Source organism: Scomber japonicus, chromosome 7 (genome assembly GCF_027409825.1).
Source record: "Scomber japonicus isolate fScoJap1 chromosome 7, fScoJap1.pri, whole genome shotgun sequence".
Classification (NCBI taxonomy): domain Eukaryota; kingdom Metazoa; phylum Chordata; class Actinopteri; order Scombriformes; family Scombridae; genus Scomber; species Scomber japonicus.
The window spans coordinates 15128686-15151157 of NC_070584.1; the positions used below are offsets into that span (position 1 = coordinate 15128686).

General features: G+C 40.5%; 1 protein-coding gene across 1 annotated transcript in view; it reads left to right on the plus strand.

Annotated features, from left to right (window-relative positions):
- Positions 1–19004, plus strand: part of plpp2b (phospholipid phosphatase 2b) — a 26345-nt gene extending 7341 nt beyond the window's left edge. The window contains exons 2-8 of the mRNA XM_053322963.1: positions 11368–11456; positions 11597–11719; positions 14799–14973; positions 15213–15475; positions 15616–15673; positions 17024–17200; positions 18243–19004. Of these exons, the coding sequence (XP_053178938.1) occupies positions 11368–11456; positions 11597–11719; positions 14799–14973; positions 15213–15475; positions 15616–15673; positions 17024–17200; positions 18243–18401 (1044 nt within the window). The 3' untranslated portion in view covers positions 18402–19004. The remainder of the gene's footprint in view (positions 1–11367; positions 11457–11596; positions 11720–14798; positions 14974–15212; positions 15476–15615; positions 15674–17023; positions 17201–18242) is intronic.
- The last annotated feature ends 3468 nt before the right edge of the window (positions 19005–22472 follow it).

The following is a 22472-nucleotide window of genomic DNA, read 5'->3' on the forward strand; positions in this document are numbered from 1 at the left end:
AAATAGAAAGAGAATCATTAGTAATTTTCATGTAACTATGGAGGTTTATCAGACACAACTTTGGGAAGTGTACACTGTGGCTGATCACCAAACACCTCTAATGGAACAGTTAGGTGTTAAATTCATTCATTTTAATGAAGTATAATATTAAAAGACACATTACTTAGCATTATTCATTCTAGTAGTTCATTACCTCTATGCTCCCAGACATGTCTCCAGATGTTCAAAGAAATGAAACAAAGCCTGTGTGGATTTTCAACAGCCTAGCACACTGTTCAGTTTGCAGCTGTAGGGTGAAGGATAGTGACCAGAACCACACTGGTCCAGTGTGCCTCAAAGACAGAAAGTGAAGAGAGAAGACTTGACTGAGTTTCAGTTTAGTTCATGTTTTTTTGGAGTGTACCATAGCAGGCAAAGCCCTTGTGAAATGTAACTGTAGCTGTCTCCCTATCTCTTCTGAACCCCCTGTTATGCAGGCCAGCTTTCACAAGCTGATTAGACCAGCACTGTAATTATGGAGACAAACTATTGGAAGCGCATAAATGCAAAGTGGACATGTTGCAAAGTGGATGCTTCTTGGAGAGCATGTCTATAACTTGAAGGTATGGTCATAAGAGTGACTTGGCACTGTCATGATTAATGTCAAGTTATCATAATAAGGACATCCCAAACTAATTTAATGTCAAGTTGTCATGACAAAGACAACTTCTGGTCATGTCACTTTGATTAATGTCAAGTTGGTCATAATCGAGCCAACCCAAACAATGTCAACTTGTCATTACAAAAACCGAATGACAACAGTCATAAACATACAGAAGAGGATTAGGGCCACTGTGGGAAAAAAAGTCAGAATTCTGACTTTAAACTCTGAATTCTGAGAAAAAAGTCAGAACTCACTTTTTTTCCACATAAACGTTTATGACACTGATATAATATTTATGACACGTTCATGACTGTGTCATGTAGCAGTTATGACAGTGTCATGTCACTCTTATGATGATACCTTCAAGTAAAGTGTTACCCAATAAAATTAATGTTTTTAATATTCTATAGACAGTCATTGAGCAATAAAAGATAGCATACAGTCCTTATGTGATAGTATATTTAAATTACACTGGAGCTTACTCATTCTGTTTAAATGAAAGTGCGGTCTGCAAGCAGGAAATAGATGCTTTGTTGTCTGTGCTTTGCCAACCCTTCATTCATATAAAACAAAGTAGGCTATATGAGGCGAGACAACAGAGTCTCTACTAAGTATGTAAATGTGTATAGTCTCTTATGAGAAAATAAGATTTCAGTTAATCCAACACAAGTCTAACAGCCATCACTGGCTAAACAAGGAACAATACTGTTCTTTACATCCAGCATGGCGGCCACGGAGGTGCAGCAACTGTTTGAAGCAGCAGTAGATTGTGTGCTAAATAAATTGGAAGGCAAGTTCACTTTGAAAATAGAACAAAAAGGCTCTGAATACATCATTGTGTATCATTGATATGATTGGTCCAGTAGCGTACAGAAGCGACATCCGTTGATCCCGCCTCAAATACGAGAAAAATGAACGGCTCCACGTAGAGCCCTACCTCAATCTCACATGAGATTGAGACGCGGTCTGGTGTTAGCCAGGCTAGTTCTTTTCAGCATTGATTGGACAAATGGTGAAACATGAAACATGAAAAAAATGTCAAAGACTCTGCTGTGGTCATTTGTTCCAAAGGTTACCAACAAATGTTGAAATCTTTTTTCTTGTCAACAGCCTGTTGAACAAAACGGAAGACGTAAAGACCACTCTTTACAGCCTCCAGTTCCAGACACCGTGATCAGCAGTCTGACCCTCTGGATCGCCAATGCTGAATGCATCACAAAAGGGCCGACTGAGGGAGTCATTCACACTTCATCTTATAAAGAGTCACAAAAAGATGGAGGCAACACCATGCCAAACTAAAACATATTCAAGAATGCTTTATATCAACCCTCAGCAGTTTTGATCCAAAACATATTTACCAAGAATAGTGTGTATCTTTACTTATTTCAGTGTGAACTATTGTAGTCATCACCACCCATCCCCATCTTTTCCACATACTTTTTGATGTATGTATATTTAATGAAAGATATATTTTAAATTTTATTTCACAAAGAAAGTGAGTTTGCAGAAACATGGAATATGTCATTCAGAAACATTTCTCTATGAATGAAGACCATATTTGAGAAGCTCTTCCCTGCAGACTCTGAAATAATCTCAGTTTCTCTTTCTATAGTTTTATAAATGGGGGTGTGGGAAAAATCTCTGACTTTTTACTAGAAGAACTGAGGTTCTTGCAAAAAAGAAGCTTCTTATTGTTAAAAACAACCAGAAGGGGGCAGAGACATCTCAGTTTTAAACAAATTCCTGTAGTTTTACACTCAACCCTCAATGCCTTTAACTAGGTGGTCTCTTGTATGTTGATCAATGTTTCATTTGCATACTATCCGGTTTTAATTGGTAGCCTACATGTAGAATAGAAATGTATTTTAATACAATTATATTGTTTGCAAGTGTGCAGAAAGCTGAACAAAGCTACAATATAGAGAGTGTGCAATGTAAAATGATCTGCTTAACTCAAGGGTTCTGACCCAATAGACTTGGGTGTAAATGTGCTGTTTGTCATGCAAACAGAATGAACCACTATTAGCACAGCCACGAGTGTGCTCTGCTGTACACATGGCTGGAAGCAGCCAGCAATAGGTGGTCTGCTGGTGGGGAACCATCCTGACTGCCTGGAGCAAGAAACAGTCTAACGTGGAGTCATGCTGATGTTAAGTCATGCTAATTCTGCAGTCCCAGCAGGGCTTATAAAAAACCCTCTGCTTGTGTTGTCCACTTTATATGTAGCGTATATATTATTTTTAAAATACCCACCCAGTGTGCTCAGTGTGCCTCCCAATGACGTCAAGGTGTTGACTTATATATTCAGACCTTATTTAGAGCATGTTTGCTTTTTAGTCAGTTTAATACCAAACTCTCTCATGTGTGGGAGAAGAGAGTCCTTGGGGAAAGGTTTAAGGATAGGCTCACAATATTTCAAGTCTGTCTTACAACAACAGTGAGGTGCCCGAATGAACACAGCAATGGGGTTTACCTTGCTGTAGTGTGGAATTTGACCTCCATGACTTACACTGTAAGTATGAACAGGATGAATAATTACAGGGAGGGAAGCCTATTTCAATGTTCAACTGAGCATCTGACTGTTAGACAGAAAAATTGTGAAAAAGTTCTGCAGAGAACTGAACAGTTTTTATGAGAGGTGCATAATGGGATAAGATCACGTTCACGTAGGGCTTTTTAAGGGCCTTCATCTATATGTGAGGATTTCAGAAATAGAGACACCTGAGTCCTCAATTAAACACCTTATTATAGTTTTTTAAAACGCATTTTCTTCATTTCAAGTTCTTGATTAACCCCACATCACGTCAGTTAATGAAGTCAGATGTAATGACAGGTATTTGTTTCAAGATACGAATTTTGTTCCTCCTTTAAAAAATAATCTCCAGGATTATTTATAACTTGATGGTACACTTTGTATCTGTTTTACTGCTCTCACGCACCTCCTCCTGGTCTGATCCCGGGTCCCCACTACTCATCAAACCTAAAAAAGTTGGTTTGCAAGGCAGGGGAAATAAAAAAAATATCAAGGAAACCGTTTTGAGATTGTCTTTGACGCTCTCTCTTTGCACGCATATGCGTAAAAAGTGTCAGGCTGGCAATGATCAGATAACCAGAGAGGAGCCAGACCAGACGACGAGGAAGTTTGGAGGAGGGACCAGTGTGGTGGCGTGGTGTGTGTGTGGAGAAAAAGAGTTAACATTGGATTCTCCGGACCCCTTCCAGCGCTGTGGAATCGGAGGATTTCTCCAGTAGATATTTTTTTGTACCCAAAGCCGTTGTCATGCACACAAAAGGGCGGAGGACTCCAATACTGCCGCGCATTTACTGGGACGCCAGTATCTAACAGACTGTCGTTTTAAGGAAGCTACACACACACCTTTGCTGTCGATGTCAGCACAGGTAGTGAAGAGGATCCCGGAAGAACTTGTAATGCAGGTTATGTTTGCATAGCCTGTATTTTTAATCCATAGGAAGAGAGCGCAGATGGACTTGTTTATCTTATTCTACAAGTAGTGATTAGCTCTTTTAAAAAAAAAAGTATTGATTTTAAACTAAATGAACGGAAAGAAGATGGAGGAGCTGAGGAAGAAGAAGCTGTACGTGGTGATGGACGTGTTGTGCGTTTTAGTTGGTATGTTTATGAACACTATCACTAACCATACGTCAGCATAAATTGTCCTTATCTAGGAATTGCACTTTAAAGTTGTCAGCAAGTATTTGTGGTCATATCTTTGTGGTGACAGCAGTTTCTTGCCGGTAGTTTTGAGTGTTTTAGTGTATTTTCCAACCATGACAGCACCATGGATTTGGTTTATTAACGCCAGTTTTGTAATATAAACTATAAGGGAACTTATCATTTGTTAATTGCACGTAAAATGTCAAAAGAAGGCAATACAAGAAGCTGTTTTATCTTAGGTTGTTTTTAAAAAGACAAATGAAGCAACTGGATTTCCATGCATGAGTCCAACACTAAATTGGAGCAGCCTGTCATCCAGTTTGTTCATGCTGATCCTAACTTGAATATAGTTTAGGCAGAAAATGTGACATTTAGAAAATATTACTCTTATTCTCCTCAGGAGTCTGCTGCATGCTTCAGCCCACTCACTAAAAACTTTGCAGGACTTTACAGAACCTCGGGAAGCTGAATGTTTGTTTATGGAAATACGATATGTGTGTGTGTGTGTGCATGTGTGTGTGTGCGTGTGCCCTGCTTATTTCTTTCTTTCTTTTTTTTTTTGTCTGCCAGGAATTCTCTCAAGAATGTCCCACTTCCTACATTGAGTGCATTTCTCAAGATATATTTCCCGCTAGTGCTTCACAGGCCATTGTAGTTCATTTAACAGTGTGGCATAAAAAAATGATCCATTACTCTAGTAGCCAAAACACATTATGTCCTTTTTAATTGTTGTCTCCTCTCCGTCCTGCCTCAAAGCAACAAGTTAATAATGAGCTTTTGGAAAAGGAGTCATATCAGTTACATATTCTGTGGTTTATTGTTGTCAACAGCAGTTCTTCATTTGCCTTTTGCCATTAATCTTTAATGAATGGAACTAGTAGTATATGATGATGATGATATCACATAAATCAACAAATGTGAATGCTCCATCACCTTCAACCTCTGATGAGCCTCCGAGATAGTGACTGTATGTAGAATGTACCACAATGGTAGGACATTTGTTCTATGTATCATTGCCACAAGCCCTTGACAGAGGCATGTTTTATAATGGACTAGTGTTTCAGGTAGCATGTTCATCGGTTGTTGTTGTGTCTGCACTGGTAATGGTGGTGAAGTTTGAGAGAGGACGGAGAAAGGGGATAATTGACTCGGCTCATGCGTCTGCATGTGAAGATCTGCTCTGTTGTGCGGTTTCAGTTCCCCCTTGTTTTCTGAGAGCTCAGGGGTATATTTTTCCATCTGTGGGAGCATCCACAGACTGCTGAACTTGATAAGCCTCACTGTCACAAGTCTGGGATTAACGTCTGGGTTAGGGTTGAGTCGGTCAGGACTTGATGGCTGCAACCCACCCTTTGCCTCTCCCTTCCCTTTTGCCACCCACGTCTCCCACTCAAATAATCAACAAGTCAACCCCAAGCTTATACGAGGTTGCCCCAGCCATGTAATAACTACATGGTATAGCTTGTAATTATGCTGACCATTTGCCTATATGGAAACAGAGTTGGGTTAGGAGTTTTGTCATCAATTCTATTTACATTTCTTAAAGCAAACCAAAAAGTTCACATGTAAATTTATCATAGTTATCCTCTCTGAAAAAGGATTGGTGTTATCTGCTTCAGTTTTTCCACTCGCTGCTTTTCTTCCGATGCCATTTCTTATTCCATTAATTCCATTTTATTTGTGCTACGTCAACCTCTGACTCCAAATATTAATCTCCTGTTCTCCATTTTCGTAGCGTACATCAACCGTCTTTTGATAAGAAATTCAAAGGCCGAATAGAAGTAGCAGATACAATCAGGGAGAGATTTCCTTGGCATGCTCTCTGTTATTCGCACCCTGCCCTGCCCGGGTCAAACTAACAACTGTTGATGCAATATGAATGGATGTGCCTTCTCACAGTATTTTCTTACAATGTGAAGTACGCTCACTGAATAAAGAAGATAATGAAATCTGATACGAAATGGCTTCCTGGAGCAAAGGAGGGGTTTACTAGGGCTAAAGACACAAAGTCTGTTGTGTTTTCTATCTTGTTTATAGCTAAGAAACCTGAGAGAGACTCTTCAAATATGTGCCTTGGACTTGAGTTTGTTGTTCACTGCAAGCGTTTGGCCTCTCTATCTCCTTCCCTCTTTCTTCTCCATTCTTTCTTTGGTTTATCCCTCCCTTCCGCTCGCCTCCTCTATCTGTGTAAGTCTACACTCAGCACAAATAGACGGTGGGTGTTGGCTCAGAGCACAGAGAGGAAAGGCCAGGGTTAACCTCTCACTGCCCAAGGCTCACATTCATTGGTACAGTAGGTGTACAGCAGGAGTGTGTGGGAGTCAGAGAATGAGCACTGCTCCCTTTGCCACATGAATCAGGTGCTGCTGTGGGCGATATGAATGGCAATGAACTGTGAGTCATGAGTAATGTGCTAGATACTCTAAGTGGTGTGTGACTCAATGGCCTTGAGGGAAGTCATTTGTGCACATGCATGTTTTTCCTGCTCCTTGTTGTGCCGTAATGTACATTTTGACAAACCAGTTCTGTTAAAAGTCCTTTACATCTTTAATAACTGACACTCAAACACACAAATATCGATTTCATGCAGAGGGATCAGATGGAAGTTTAATTGTCACCCTCATGTGATTTTACTTTTTTATTTGTAGTGTCACTGCTGACATCAGAGTATTTTGTGTATTCTACCCATGTGAATTTCATATCTTAACAAGAGATGTGTGTTGTCATTAATTAGTAGTATATGATGTCCTTTAATATATAAAACCTTACAGAGTCTGCAGTCAGTGAGTTTTGGGTGTTTTAATGTTTGGCAATGGAGTTTCTGATTCTTCATCAGCAATTGTATATTCAATTATTCTCATTAATATTTTGTGTTACAACCATCTAGTTATTGACAGATACATTACCTGATAGCCTACAATGTAGATTACTCCCAGATCCCAACAGCAGTAAAACATCGAAATAGTTGCTACACATTTTCTCAGATTATTTTCGTGTCATTAGACTAATATGTAAATATCTTCCCATGTTCTGTTTGACTTTGCTGGATGTCGGTTACAGTTTGTTGGTGGAGCCGTTCCACAGTGTCTCCAGGGAGCCGGGCCTCTCATGTGGTTGTGTTGGGAAGACTGATTGTCCTTAGTTCTCAGAGAGAGGCAATGAAGATGCTTGATGGGATTTTTTGGGTTTTACTCAAGAGAGCTCTGTCATGGAAACAGGGCCTGTTAACAAACACATGTCCCTCTGAGATATATGATCCTATTTATTTAATCTTTATTGTTTATTCCTAATTATTTTAGGATTATTTGGGCAGATAGAAATGTGAAATATGAATTCTTGGATCAGAAGTACTCTCAAGTAGATAAGGATCATTTGTTTTTGCAAGATTAATTTTGAGACTTAAAGCCACATTTCTGTTTGAACTAGGGAAAAAATTAATATTTTCAAATGTTGGGGAGTTGTTAGGTACCACAGTGAAATCAAGTTCCCAGTTTCATTGGATGGCAGATAATTAGGAGGCTAGGGAAATCTCTTCCAACCTATTAATTCTTCTGTGTAAAGTATGTTGAGTGGATGAAGAGGAGCAAGCAGTTTTTTACACTTTGTGACTGGCAACATAATTATGAGAAATATGATCCTAATTCCAAAAAACCCTGTCACTAACATGAGATGAACATATTCTCATTTGCATATAGCAATCAAACTCAGAAATCACTAATTATTTTGCATTCATATGCAGATGTTTAAAGATGTAACACATAGCAACACATTTCGTGAACTTTTAGACAAGTTCAGTACCATTCATGATACATGTACTAATCAGACTGACTGAAACTCCACCCGTAGACCTTTATGGTTTAGGTTTAAAACCTGTGTGGCCTCTTTCTTTGAACCCCTCCAAACCCAGACTCTTTGATTGCCAACTCAGATTTAGCTGCCCTCCCACCACTCCACTCATACGACCTTGCCTGCCACCCTGTCTCCTTCTGCACTGCTTGGAGCTAAGCATGCGTAAATGATGGACAGAGCGAAGCAGTGGGATTAAAAATAAAGAATGGGCAGTAGCAGCAGGATTTGGTGTGACTGGTGAAGTTGGGCGTTCCTCACATGAATTAGAATTCCAGAGGCTAACGCCGGCAGAGGTTGTAGGCTCAGCACATACCTTCCACATTAGTCAGTCCAGCTTGGAGTGGGACAGTCAGAATGAGGGAGTGTTAAGTTGTTTTGTAACAACATCTTTTAAAGGTCCTTAACATCATCTACAGTATGATGATCCATCATAACAGCTTTGCCTTTATAGGTTTCTTGCTATTACTTCAACAAAGCATGTTTGAATTTGAGGGAGGAAACGAGAGAGGGGGGCGGGGGGAGAAAAAAGTGGAAACACTGACTAAAAGAAGAAAATGCCTGCCTCTGTGCTCGTCCACAGTGGGAGGGGATGTTGGAGGCATAGTGACTGACTAGAGAGAGGAAAAATAAAGAAGCAAGGAACTGTGTTACTGCAAGAGGAAACTATAGCTATCCACAGAAGGAAGAGATGCATTGGAAAGAGGGGGGAGAGCTACAAAAAGAAGAAACCAGGGTGACCTTCAAGCTGGGGAGCGAGAGTGGAAGAAATTAGATGGAGGAGTGATCTAGCAAATGTTCCAGCTGTGACCCTGAAGGGAAGTTGTAGACCAAGCAGGGCAGCCCAGGGGCATGAGAACACCCCTCTCTCTCACGCACACACCCACACTTTACATGCCTTGAAAATATGCATAATGAAAACTCAGACGGTATGTTTTTCAAATTGACGTGGTTTTGCAGGTGCAGCAGGTTATGTCAGAGAAACCAGGGCAAGTAGGTGTGAGGTTCTCTTTTCAGTGGAGGAACTCTGCCTTCCAGATGATGCTGGCAGTTTGAGGCAAGGCGTCGACCTTTCCTGTTGTGGAGCGGGAAAGGGACAAAAGGCAGAAAACTGAAATGAAAAAAATAACAGGGCAGAGAGAGGACACAACAAGACTAGACTCTCAGAATCTCAGCTCCAGAGTGCGATTGTGGTCCAAATGGTCCTGTGTAATTGCACATCTGCCAGCTAAATAAAGCAACATCCCATTGAGGCCTCTATATTTACAACAGAAGGAGAAGTGTGTGGGAGGACTTTGCATTCAAGAGAATGACAGACAGCAAAAGGAGCCCGAGAGAGAGAAGAATGAATGACTTTGAATAAGAGACAAAAAAATAGAATGGAGGATGTGAATCAGCAGCGGTGAAAGGGATGTAGGAAAGAGTGCAGATCTCTTCCCACACTGACTGCTCTATATGTCAGCGGTGCATCAATAAATGCAAAAATTTTTCCGGATGCTCCTCTTGACTGCCACTAACTGTGTTGTATTTTTCAGACCCTCTTGACATGCAGTCATTGTCAATTACTCAGCTCTCTGTTGCACTAATACCCATTTCAGCAAGGCGAAACAACAAGGTGCCACTGCAGATGAAAGCTAATTTGCAGCCAGGTAAATGACAAGCTTTAAACTTCCCAAAATGGAACCAAAGTCCCTAAAATGGGCATTCCTTAATCTGAGGCAGGAAAGCTGGAGCTCTGTATGCTGCAACTTCAAACAGACTCCCATTAGAGGCTCACACAGGAGATTTCTGACTGGCAGCAGGAGATAAGCTTCCTGGCTACATTCCAGGTTGGCAGCATTTCCCTCCCTCTATCCGTAAAGGCAGGTGTCTAGAAAGAAGGTTTTCTTGTATCCTAAATAAGTAAATCCACCTCCCCTATACCTTCTTGCGTCCTTTCGGATGTTCTTGACAGAAAATCTGCTGTAGATGTCTGAGTTTAGCTCAAGTCTGCTTGGTCTTTAGTGGATGCAGCTCTGGAGCGGTGTCGGTTTGGGTTGCGGGGTTGTCTCGTGGTATCCCGAGGACCTATTTTGTCTGCCGATATGCCTATTTTTGACTGTAAGTAGCGTATGCGTGTCTGCTTTTCAACAGAGAGGCTGGTTTCTTGCAGATATTATCCACAGGGGCACTGCTCATGAGACATACTTGGGAGAATGTATCATTTGTTCTGCCCATTATGCCAGTCCAGACTCTTTACATCATTTTATTTGAGAGCTTTTATGATAATCCAAACATTTAATTTGTGACTAACACGTTGAAGACAGGTGTGAGCTGAATCAGTGCTTCATTATTATACAGAAATAAAAATTCAGATTTTTCTTTTACAAGCCAGGAGAGGGTTTTTGTGAGGCCCTGACTTCACTCTGCCCATGAACAGTTGGCACACTACAAAACTCTCATGGCCTAAAAATCCAAAAAGAAAAAGAAAAGTTTGGGTAAGAGTATTTAGTAAGCACAAACGAAACTCATAAAAAACTGCATATAGCTAAGCAGATATAGATAGATGTATATACTGGAACTTGGAAGACATTAGCGTATTTCATTAGCTACAGGTATTTCTCTTTTAAGCTTTTCCATTTTTCTCCGGCTCCACTGTGATTAATGGCCCCTCTCTGGGAAGTGTTAAAAGCTTCATAAAACAGTTTGAAGTAACAATACCATGTGACTCCAGTGCAGAAATAATTATGCCCTTCTGCTGTTTTAAAAGTGACATTTACCATGCTATATTAAGTAAATAAACACTCCCCTGACTTTGTCCAGTCCAATCTGACACAAACATTTAAAATCTGCTGTTTTATATAGATGTAATGTGTCAAACCAGTCTTTCCTTTGGGCTTGTTTGCAGGTCTAGTTTGTTTTAATGTTGTGCTAAATGTAAATATTGCATAAAGAGTTGGTTTTTGCTGATGTGTTATGTTGAGTGGAAACAGATTTCATGTCACCATGTCCCTCTGACATATCTCTAAGGAAACCATTTCTGAAAATGTATGAAATAATATTTTGTGGTCATTGAAAGAAATTCTGCTGTGATTTCTGGATTCTTTTTTTTAAAACAAAGCATATAACTCTCTATCCACTCCAGCCATTTGTCAGTGATGAGGAGCAGGAAAGGCAAACTAGCAGCAGTTGTTTCTTGACATGCTGCACTGTTTCTTGCCAGCTGGAAGCAGGATGCAGGATACAGATGCTCACACTGCCATCCAAAAGCCACATCAGTAAATCCATATCAGGGTGCTCCCTTAGGCACCCGTAACAGGATGTTAATTAAATACAAGAGACCCTATATTGTGCCTTGATTGTCACAAACAGGATTTTGGTGGTGCTAAGAGGAAAATATGTTGAATAAGACTTTATTTTTCCGGTTAACCACGTCCTGACATGTCTGGTAGATGTGTAAACTGGGATCCAGTAGACGTCTGGTGGTTGGTGGCCAGTGGGAAGCTGCCACGCAGGAACAGGTGTCATCCAGCTGCTGCTGCTCATGAAGAGACTGTGGTGTGTAGACAAAGGGGGTAAGGTGGAGTAGAGGCATTGCATAGGTGTCGCCCCCTGGCATGGAAATTTGTTCAGTGTTATTTATTTATAGTTGCAGGATGTGTTGGTTAAAGTGATAGCATTTTGACATTTTCGGAAATATGCTTATTCACTAGTTACACTAACTTAGCATTAAGAATGGAAACAGTGCAACAGTGAAACGACCTGCCTGGTGTATGTAATAAAACAAACAAGGTACAGGACAGATATAAGAGGGTTATCAATCTTCTTATCTAACAAAAAATATAAACATAAAGCAAATAAGTGTACTTCCCAAAATGTCAAACTAGACCTCTAAAGCTACAAATAATCTTTTCATGTTGGTTGTTCCAAACAGCAGCAAAAAAGTAACATTTAAAATATAAAGTTAAAGGTGCAGTGTGTAGAATTTAGTGGCATATAGCAGAACGGAGTTGGCAGAAATATAATATAATATTCATATGTATGTTTTAATTAGTGTATAATCACCTAAAAATAACTGTTCTATTTTCATTTCCTTACAATAAGCCCTTTACATTTACATAGGAAGCGGGTCCTCTCACACTATATTGCACTGCCATTTGTCTACAGTAGGCCAGAATGGACAAACCAAAGACTGGATCTAGAGAGGGCCTGTCACTTCTTTCGTGAGTCTGGCGGCCACCGTAGGTTTTCCTACATGCTTTGAATGGGAGGGGGACAGCGAAGGATTAAGTTGCAACAAATTTTAAGACTACAGCCTACTGGCTAGTGATCATCTTTGCTAAAGGTACAAGATAGGCAAAAGGTTTAACACTGGAGAATAATCTTTCTCTGAACAGAGTGTTCCTTTGCTAACTAAGATTTACATGACATGTTGCATTTCAACATTCAGTTTTGTTTTGTTACTTGCATTGGCAAACAGTAGTGTTTAACCTGCCTGCAGCACCCTTTCGCTGATGAACAGGCATATTTTTACGAAAAACATCTTGTGTTGAAATGTTGTAACTGGGAGTGGTGATCACTCTGTATTTTAACTATCATACAAGAATCAGAGCTGTTTGTGTAAAGATGTTGAACTGTCAACTGGTATCACTGTTTGTCTTTTCCATCCTTGCTTGTCTCGTCTAAACGCAGCTACTCCAAGTTTGAGTTAACAGGAGTCAATGTGCAATGATGTGTTTATCCTATAGAGCACTATTGTTTATGCTCCTCTCACACAAAGCTTCTCTTTTGCTTCAGTCCTTTCTCACTGAGCCAAAAAGACTCTTTGTCTTTATAGTGTCTGTGAGGAACATGTGTGCAGTTGGCACGCCACTAAACAATGTCAGCAGTCATCTTGTGTCACCTTGGAAACACGCAGTGTCCGAAAACATCGAGGCTCAGACACTGAGGATTTGTCGGGTATTTCTTGAGTTAATTTAATTTCAGTGGTTTGAAATGAAATCATTTTCTGCCTGAAACCTATGTTTTCAGTGTCACACTCAAAGTATTTTCAAAATGTGAATAACTGAAATGTTGTATAACTCCCTTTCTGAACAATCTGCCCTGCCCAAGTGTATCACAGCACTGTCACATTTTTGTCAGTATTCATACATTTACAGTAGGCTGTTCCTCCAGGTCCATCATGACAAGTTTCTGGGTGGAGTGTTCACCTCAGCTTAATCCCGATCCACCATCTACTTGTATATTTTCCTTTAGTCTCAGTGTTATGGACTCTTGGTCTCTCATCAGTCTCCCTGCAAGTCCTCCTGGAATTATGTCAACTACAGGCATTTTTTTGAAAGAATGGGAGGGGGCACTGCTCATTTACACAGAAATCTAATACTATTGGTGAGAGCACTTTTCAAGAGTGTGCAGTGCTTTTTCACGGCTGTTTTTCTTGCATTTAGTAGTCCGCAGTATGGCATTTCCATAGTGGCCCCAAGACTGCCTGTGTAGTGGTAGTGGATATCAGGGTGGAGAGTGCATTCCTCACTAGGGCTGTAACTAAGAAGTAATTTTCATTATCTCAGTTAATTGTTTACAGCATGTATGCAAATAAGTCTTAATTTGATAAATTAGCAATATCTGTCTATGGTCTTTCTCCAACCTAATGCATTTGTTTAAAGTCTTACTCCACCCAAAATGTTAGGAGTGGGAAACAAGGTAGTAAAAAGTTAGAGGTCTTGGTCAGTTACAATGGATTCCAATGGTGAGGAGTTTTCACCGTAGGGGAAAAACTAACTACCTTTTTGCCAAATAAGTCATAAGTATTACTTCAGTTTCCTTCATTCCTGCCAGTGTGGGTGGAGAATAACAAGAGAACATCTGCCAAATGCCTGTGTTTATCAGTACAACCTTGTGATGAACACGTCTTAATATTAATATAAGTTTTAAGTTTGGTGCACAGAGTTCTTCATCTAAAAAGTGGAGTGAAGTGAGTGTGTGTGTAAGAGGGATAGAAGGGAAAGGGTGAGGGAGTATTTTTTTTGGGATAAATGTTTCTGAACATCTCAAGGGCATCATTCGTGCACTCAGAAGCCTTGAGCAGCTATATTTGGTCTCATTTTTGCACACAGCCACATCATTCAAAAGACATGCAGTTGCGTGTGTGTGTGCAGTAGTTTGTGTACAGTCTTGTACATGTTTGTACACTCGTGTCTATACGTGTGATGTGTGATTTTTCATGCTGTATACTCGCCCACCTGTGTATATAAAGACTATTTTCCGCTGTTTATTTTCGTAATTCCTTGCTGTGCATTTCTACCCTGACATTCAACCAAATGTTGTTTTTTCTCTCCTTGTGGGTTGTTTCATCATTGTGTTTTTAGAACTTGAGGTCCTGAGGGAAAGAGAAAACAATTTAGCTATCCTTAGAGAAATGTTTTCTCTTCCCAGCTTAGGATATGATGTAATGTCTGAAAACCTGTTGAAAAAGAGACAAATATGTTTTTCCAAAACATTTTTTCTCAAATGTTGAAGTGCATTACCTGGGATTAACCTACATTCCTGGTCATAATTTTGACTGTGACTAGACTTTATGTATCACAGTCAAACACAAATGAATTGATTGAATTGAATTAATGAACTCCCATTATCTAATCCATTCTTATCAAGCTTGTGGTTTGTTTTTTCTATAGCGGCATTGCCCTTCATCGTTATGAACATTGTGTTCAAGCCATATCAAAGGGGGGTTTACTGTGACGATGAGAGCATCATGTACCCGCTAAAACAAGACACCATCACCCACGGCATGCTGGCAGCGGTCACCATCTCCTGCACTGTCATCATTGTAAGTTTTACCCTGAGCATCACTCCAATTCCAGTTTGATTACTTATAAAATCATGGAACGTTAATGGGACTTTACTCATTTAACAACATCCTATGCTGTTTGCTCCATTAGTAAATGGCCACAAGAATCAGGCAAAGTGTTGATGTGTAAGACGGAAAAGTAATTTCCTTCTAATGATGTGAAAAATGTAAAACGTTGGCCTAAAAAACTCTTTTCACTGTTTGCTTCTTCTCCTCAGATCTCCTCCGGCGAGGCTTATTTAGTCTACAGCAAGAGGATTTACTCTAATTCAGACTTCAACCAGTATGTTGCTGCACTCTACAAGGTAGTGGGTACTTTCTTGTTTGGAGCAGCTGTCAGCCAGTCACTGACCGAACTTGCCAAGTTCACCATTGGCCGCCCGAGACCTAACTTCATGGCCGTATGTGCCCCCAAAGTGTGCACGGGATACATGCAGGTGATCAACTGCACTGGCAGGCCTGAGGCTGTCACAGAATCCAGGTAAGAGGAGAAAAACTGGGTATTATATTAGTAACATTGAGCCTACAAAGGAAAATCTCCTACAATTTAAATAAATACAAGAATTAAATTGACACCTCAAAACAACAACTGCATGAGTTTTTATTCTTCATCTTTTCCAGATTGTCCTTCTACTCTGGTCACTCCTCTTTTGGAATGTACTGCATGCTTTTTCTAGCGGTAAGTACAGTACGTGGGCCTCAATCCATGTCCAATGTCCTAAAACACAGCATAAATAAATCTTGATTTTTTTTATGGAGAATAAATATGGAAATCTCAATGTGATATCCATGCAAATATCTCATTCTGAATCGGGCATAACAGTCCCAAGGTCTGTTATGGACTCATCCAAAAACAGGCTTATGCATTTGGATCAGTGCTCAAGGGCTAATTGTTGAGAAGGAGAAAAGACTCATATAGCCAGTTTGTGCCTGTGGACATAAAAGGACAAGGCAAGAGTTCAGAGGAAGAATGTGAATACCGAGATAAATGATCTGGAGGCCTCTCCTGCCTTTTTCCCGGCAATGATGAAGGCAAAGCATGTGTTGTGTTCTTCCAGGCCTATCCAGTTCATTACCCTTGGCCTCATCCCTTTGTGTTACAAGCCAGGCACCAGTGCTAGACAGCAAGCTGCAAGAGGCCAAGCAAAGCAATACCGTCTGGTTCAAAGACAATCTGAAAGAAAAGGCAGAATATCTCCAGCCAGTGTCCATAGCCATCAGTCCTGGTTTGCCAGGCAAATACTGCAAAACATAGATCTAAGCTGTGATATGGAGCCTGTGTCCTGTGTTCTGTATTACTGAAAAACTGTCCTGTAGTGTTCAGTGAGTCTGGCTGTGTGGCTATGTGGCAAGGGGACTGTAGTGCAATGCCAATTTTTGCACCTTCAACAGCAGCCCAGCAGAAGCCCAGCAAAGTCTGTTCTGTTGCCAGGTTCATAATTTTCTGGCGTCAGCTGCTTTCCTGCAAAAGAGAGGTTTCAGTCCATAGTGGACATAAATTCTATTCATACTCAACACCTTTTTACAGTTAAAAACATTAGGAGGTATACCAGTGAAAGCTTTAGCATTAGAACTACACAGGCTCATCTCTATCACATAGTATCTACCCTGAAACCTGATGTTACAGCAGGTTATTTATCTAAGCAAATACAGAGATGACTATTCAAAATAGAAAGTTGGCTGTTTCATTACTTCACTTCTCTGTCAGCATATTACATTATGTTTATATAACGTGATGTTATTGCAAGTAGATGTTGATCCAGACACATTATTACATTATCCTAATCTTATTTATTGTGATATCTATTCAGGTGGCAAAATCACTAATGACATTTTTCTTGTGCACCATAGTATAAAGTTTACAGTGCAAACAAAAAGGAATGCCTACATAAACATGCAGTCTTTCCCCCCTGATCTCTCTCTTCTCTTCTTTCTCTCATTCTCCCTGTAATCCCTCCACCACCACCCCCATACCCCCACCCCGGATCTACCATCCTCTACTCTTCCTCCTCTTCATTTCCCACTCCAGCTTTATGTGCAGGCAAGACTGGCGGCTAAGTGGGCCAGACTTCTTCGGCCCACCATCCAGTTCTTCCTGGTGGCCTTCGCGGTGTATGTGGGTTACACCCGAGTCTCTGATTACAAGCACCACTGGAGCGACGTGCTGGTGGGGCTGCTGCAGGGAGCGCTCATTGCTGTACTCAATGTGAGTCTCCAAGACAACGTCTGTCAAGGGAAACATTGCCAAATTAAGAATTCCTACATGATATTTCCATGGCATGAGATATTGAATGCTTGTGTGACTGTTCAGCAATTCTTCTTTTAAAGCCACAAACAATCCATTTATGTTCAGAAACCTCAGTTGTGATCTGGGGTCAAGATACCAAGCTGCTTGAAACCATAATGAATCATTGTCAATATACAAAAAGTTTGAGATCCCATGCTTGAAATAGCATTGGCGTCAACAGCTTTGAGCTTTTTTTTTTTTGCTTTTTTTTTGTTAACATATCCTTTTCTTTGAAGTAACTCCAGTCTTCAACCTGATGACATCTCAGCTCTTAGTCTTGTGGTTTCTGGCTTTAGGAAAAGCAAATATGGGTGGAACATTCCAAATCATATAAATGGCATTTAATATAAATCTTACTGTTAGTGATACTCCCTTTAAAGCAGAACAGCCACTGATGAAACCATATTTCAGCTTTATTTCACTCTCACAGTAAAAATCCATATTGACAGGAAGTAAGAGGGTAGTGAAGTGTGACAGCAGCAGCGTGTGACTTGAGACAAACCCACACACTCACACTGGCAGGTTCACAGGCAATCATCCATTCTCCTTACTTCATCCAGCTGTTTCCTTATTGTTTGGCCACCTCCCTGTTTTGATTGAACCACTGTCAGCACCGCCTTGTGGAAATTCTGAAGTGTGTGTGTGTGTGTATGTGTGTGTGTTTAATTGGGAAGTAAGCCCATTCCTTTGGCCTTCACAGTGCTGTGTGCAATTAGAGACCCTCCTGGGCATAGTGTTTTATAGCCTGCAGGGGTTGTGCCTCCTCTCTGTGTGTTCCCCTCAGATTATGTGTGTGTGTGTGTGAGAGAAAGTGTGTCACTTCACAGCTGTGCACAGACCTGTCCAGACATATGTAATCACAGTTTCCAGCCTTACCTCCTCCATATCCCTTACATGCTTACACACCAAACTATGTGGGAAAAATATTCGTAAGTGACTGACACTCTGCTCTCTCCTGCAGGTGTGCTTTGTATCAGACTTCTTTAAGAAGCGCCCTCCACGCTGCACTAGGGCGGACACTGCTGACAGCGAAGAGCCAGAGAGGAAACCCAGCCTTCAGCTTGCAGACTCTGAGCACAGCAACCATTACAATTATCACAACAACCCTGGCCCTGTGTGATAGAGGCTGAAGCTGGGGAGCAAAGGCTGCAGCCTGCAGACCCCAAACCTGTGTTCAACCCAGGTGTTGGACCTTCATCGTGCAGTCAGCAGTGTTTAGTTCAGGGAATAGCCTGTGTCACCTGCAGTCATGTAGGCTGCCTGCTGCAGACTCTTGATGCTAGATGAGGTGAGATTCTATACTATGTGATAAGTCCTGTGCATGTGAGATGTAAAATATTAGAGTATCTATATGAGTTCTGCAACCAATTCTGTTTGAAAGCAGTAAAGTTAGGGATTTGGTCTGTAGCTTGCAGCCTTGAAGCCCCTAGCACCGTCTGTGTCAACCACTCACACCCCACCTGCTTCCCAACCACTGGACTGACTGAGGGGGCTGCATCCAATAGCCAGATGCCTGAGACCCTTCTTAAAGACACCATGATGACCTCCTGTGCTCCTGTAAGAGAGAGAGGAGCATATTGTTTTAAAGACATTTTTTATGTTGAAGTGTATGTGCTTAAAGCTACATTAAGCGAAAAGACTCCAAAGCCACAGCAACAAGCTACAATATACGATTGCCTTATTAAGTGCTAATGTCTAATGTGTCAGCAAACACAAAACATAATAACACGTAGCTGAAAGAGAGCAACAATGGTTTTCTGCCCACCTGATGAATGTAAGTATGATATTCACTTGCCTTTAATTCACCACTTCCTGAGAAATACATCTTTCTGTCTTTGGCTTTATAGAGGTTAATTTTTTACCACCCACTTTTTCAATTACAATCACCATTCTGCAGTGAGCTGGCAGTGTGCAGTCTGTTTTTAATGCCACATTTGCAGAATACAGCTGTTTTTATATATAGCAGAATAGTGTTAACAGTTAGATTTCAACAGTGTGGATTGGTGAATGAAACAATAACTGCAGAGACCTTGGATGAGGAGAGCTGGGTGTTGATTTTCAGTAGGATTGGAAGTACCAGCTACTCTTTCGCTCGCAAGGGGTTATGTGATTTAATGTTAATATCAAATATATCGCTAAATGGAGCTTTAATGTTTCTTAATATCTTTTTGTAGAGAACCAAATTTGTTGGCCGCGATTTAAAGAAATGAGAATAAGAAAGACAAGAATGTTTATAAATGTTAGGAAAGGCACAGTTTGTTGGTTAGCCTCATTTTAGTGCACCTTAAACTGACTAAACACTAGAAGACTGTTGTAAATCATAACAAATTCCAGCTTGGGTAAAAGGCAATGATTGGACTTGAAACATCAGCTGCAGGACATCCTGATGCTGTTTTGAAACATCCACAGAGCTGTACCACATCACAAGGCAGTATGGAGATGTACAGTACATCAACTAAACCAACAGGCCAAACTAGAAGCAACAATCGGAGGAAATTCTCTGATCTGAAATTACATGACTAGATGTCTGTGACAGCTTTCTTAACTGCCACAGAAACAGGTCTGGACATCCACTCTGACAAACAAAATTGTTTGTAAAGGTCACTGTGAAGGCTTGTCAGGTCTAGTGACACAATTTTAATCAGCTAATCTCCCAGTTGCCAAGTGATACCAGCTTTCTGAGTCATCGTGCCATGTCTAGATAACAACAAATCATTTGACTATTGCCAAGTAATTTGATTATGTATTAGAGAGAGGGCGTGTGCTGAGTCTTAACCCTGTCGGACAGACTTTATGTCCAGACTGGGTCAGACTCTCCATCAACACTTGTGACTTGATCTGACCAATATGTGTGTCCATTTATATTTTGTACAGAGAAACGATATTGCTTCTCGAAATGTATAATCATGGAGTCTGTGTTTATTTCGTGTTTCCCCTGTGTGAAATGGACTGCAGTGGTAGAACCCGTTTATATTGATTGATATCTGTTGGACTTTAAGAGTGACATACCACTACTATATTACCAATCAAATATTCATTTGGCCTTGTTTTGTTTTTTCTGTCTTTTTTTTATTTTTAGTATGTCAAATATAAATAATCAAAGAAGGATGAGACAGCCATTTTGAAAATGGTGATTTAATTTATTGTATAAGAAGTTCTTAATTTTCTCTTAAAAAAGGGTGCAAATGCCAGCGCTGTTCAGGTTTTGTGCAATCACCCCTGCTTGCCACTATGAGCCACGAATACTGTATCTACTAATGCTATATGACACGTTTCATGTCACGTGAAGGATGTGTATAAATGCTTGTATGTTTTTATTTCTTCTGTAGGTACGTTTTAATTTCACCTGTACAGTGCCTTGGCCCATGCCTTCTGGTGCCTGATCTAATTCCAGGTCCAAACATAATCCAGATGCCTTGGCAGGGCTTTTAAAGGTCTGTTGTAATGATAAAGGCTTACATACCCAACTGTGTGTTTGAAGCTAGTAACGCTGCGCCGTCCCCACTTCAAAGATTTGTCTATGTTCCTTTTCCCCTTCCTGTGTTGATAGATGGGGTTAATTTGTGAATAAGGGCTCCTGTACAGTTCTTGTACTGCATGCAGGCCCCTGGAGGACTGACAACAGATCAGACAGACCACAAACCTGATAGGCGGTGGAGACGGGAAGATGGAGAGAATCTCACCTGGTAGTGATTGTGAGGCCCTAAAGCTGAGCTGGGACTAGGGGAAGGCCGGGTACTTCAAGGGGCGGAGTGTGGGCTATCCCATGGTGAACCTTGATCCTTGGGGACTTCTAGACATTTAAAACAGATTTACAACAAGAAACAGCTGGAACTGGTTGTGGTGAAGTGCTGTGCTAGCCCCTCCTCTGCTCCCTACATCTAAATCATCTGTGTATTACTGCAGCCACACCAATAGGCCAAATGAGGATGCAGGAACGTTATGGTGTTTGATTCCCCTCCAGCTTTGTGGAAACTAAGAGTCTTTGCTGGTAATGTGTCTCCATGTCTTATTATGCTTTATTGGATTAGGGCCTGGGCACTGGTTGGCCAAATATCCTGTTTATATGTCAACTTGTAGGTATGATTCATACTGTGTTTGCTTTTGTACAAAGATTATAGGTTCTAAACCAGAGAATTTTAAATAAAGATATAACCCACATTCAGTTCTATTGTTTTTCTTTAAAGCATATTTTTAATGTCACTGATGTTATGATGGAATTACACTGGCTTTTCTTAATCTGCAGCATAATATATTTTATGGCCACATTACTTAACAGCTAGTGATGATACATTTCCTGCATGATGTAACTTTATCCCTTTTGAGCCACAGATTAATCATTGACATGGAATATGATAAACTACATTATTGCGGCACCAAGATTTCGAGATGTTATTGGCAAGCTGACTGTAATCTTGATTGTGAGCAATCTTTCACAAGTCAGAAGGTCAGCACACTACAAGGGTGTTGTAGGAATGGAAAGTACCTCCTGTTTAATGTGGTTTTCTTCTTTGGAAATGCTGTTGTTCATCATGAATCCAACGATGAAGGACAGCATGTGCTCCCATAAAAAAGGGTTGGGGGGCGTAAACGTGTCCTTTAATATTATAAACATGCAACTTAATTCTTCCTTATTTGATCTATTTTTCTTGTGGGCAATACTTTTCTACCCCGGGAAAACAAACTTCATCAACATTTTCTATGAGATCTTTTACTTAAGATCAGGAGGTTGTATGGCAATCAATGTCCACTATTACAATATGAGTCATACACGCAAAAAGAAAATTGGACTTACATTATTATTAAGATTATAAACAGTGATACCTTGATTCACATCTATAATGTTAGCAGCACATGGTTTGAGTGCCTGTGCACTGCGATGCTGAGAGATTTACAGTTTTACCTCTGGAGACATGCTGCCAAGTGAATAATACATGTCACAACTTTTAGACATTTTATTGCAACAAGAAAAATTCGAACCAAGTGTTGAGGATTCAGAGGGGTTAATCAAGGTTCCCCTGCTGCCTCAGTGCGTCCAGGATGGAGGATGGAACACTCCACAAAAATAAACACATGTATTTATAACGAAATAAACACTGGACCCATGGGAACATTTGTGGAAGTTTCATTGGCAGCAGTATTGAAAACCACAGTCATTCCTTATTTAAAACAATATTACTCCAATTGCATG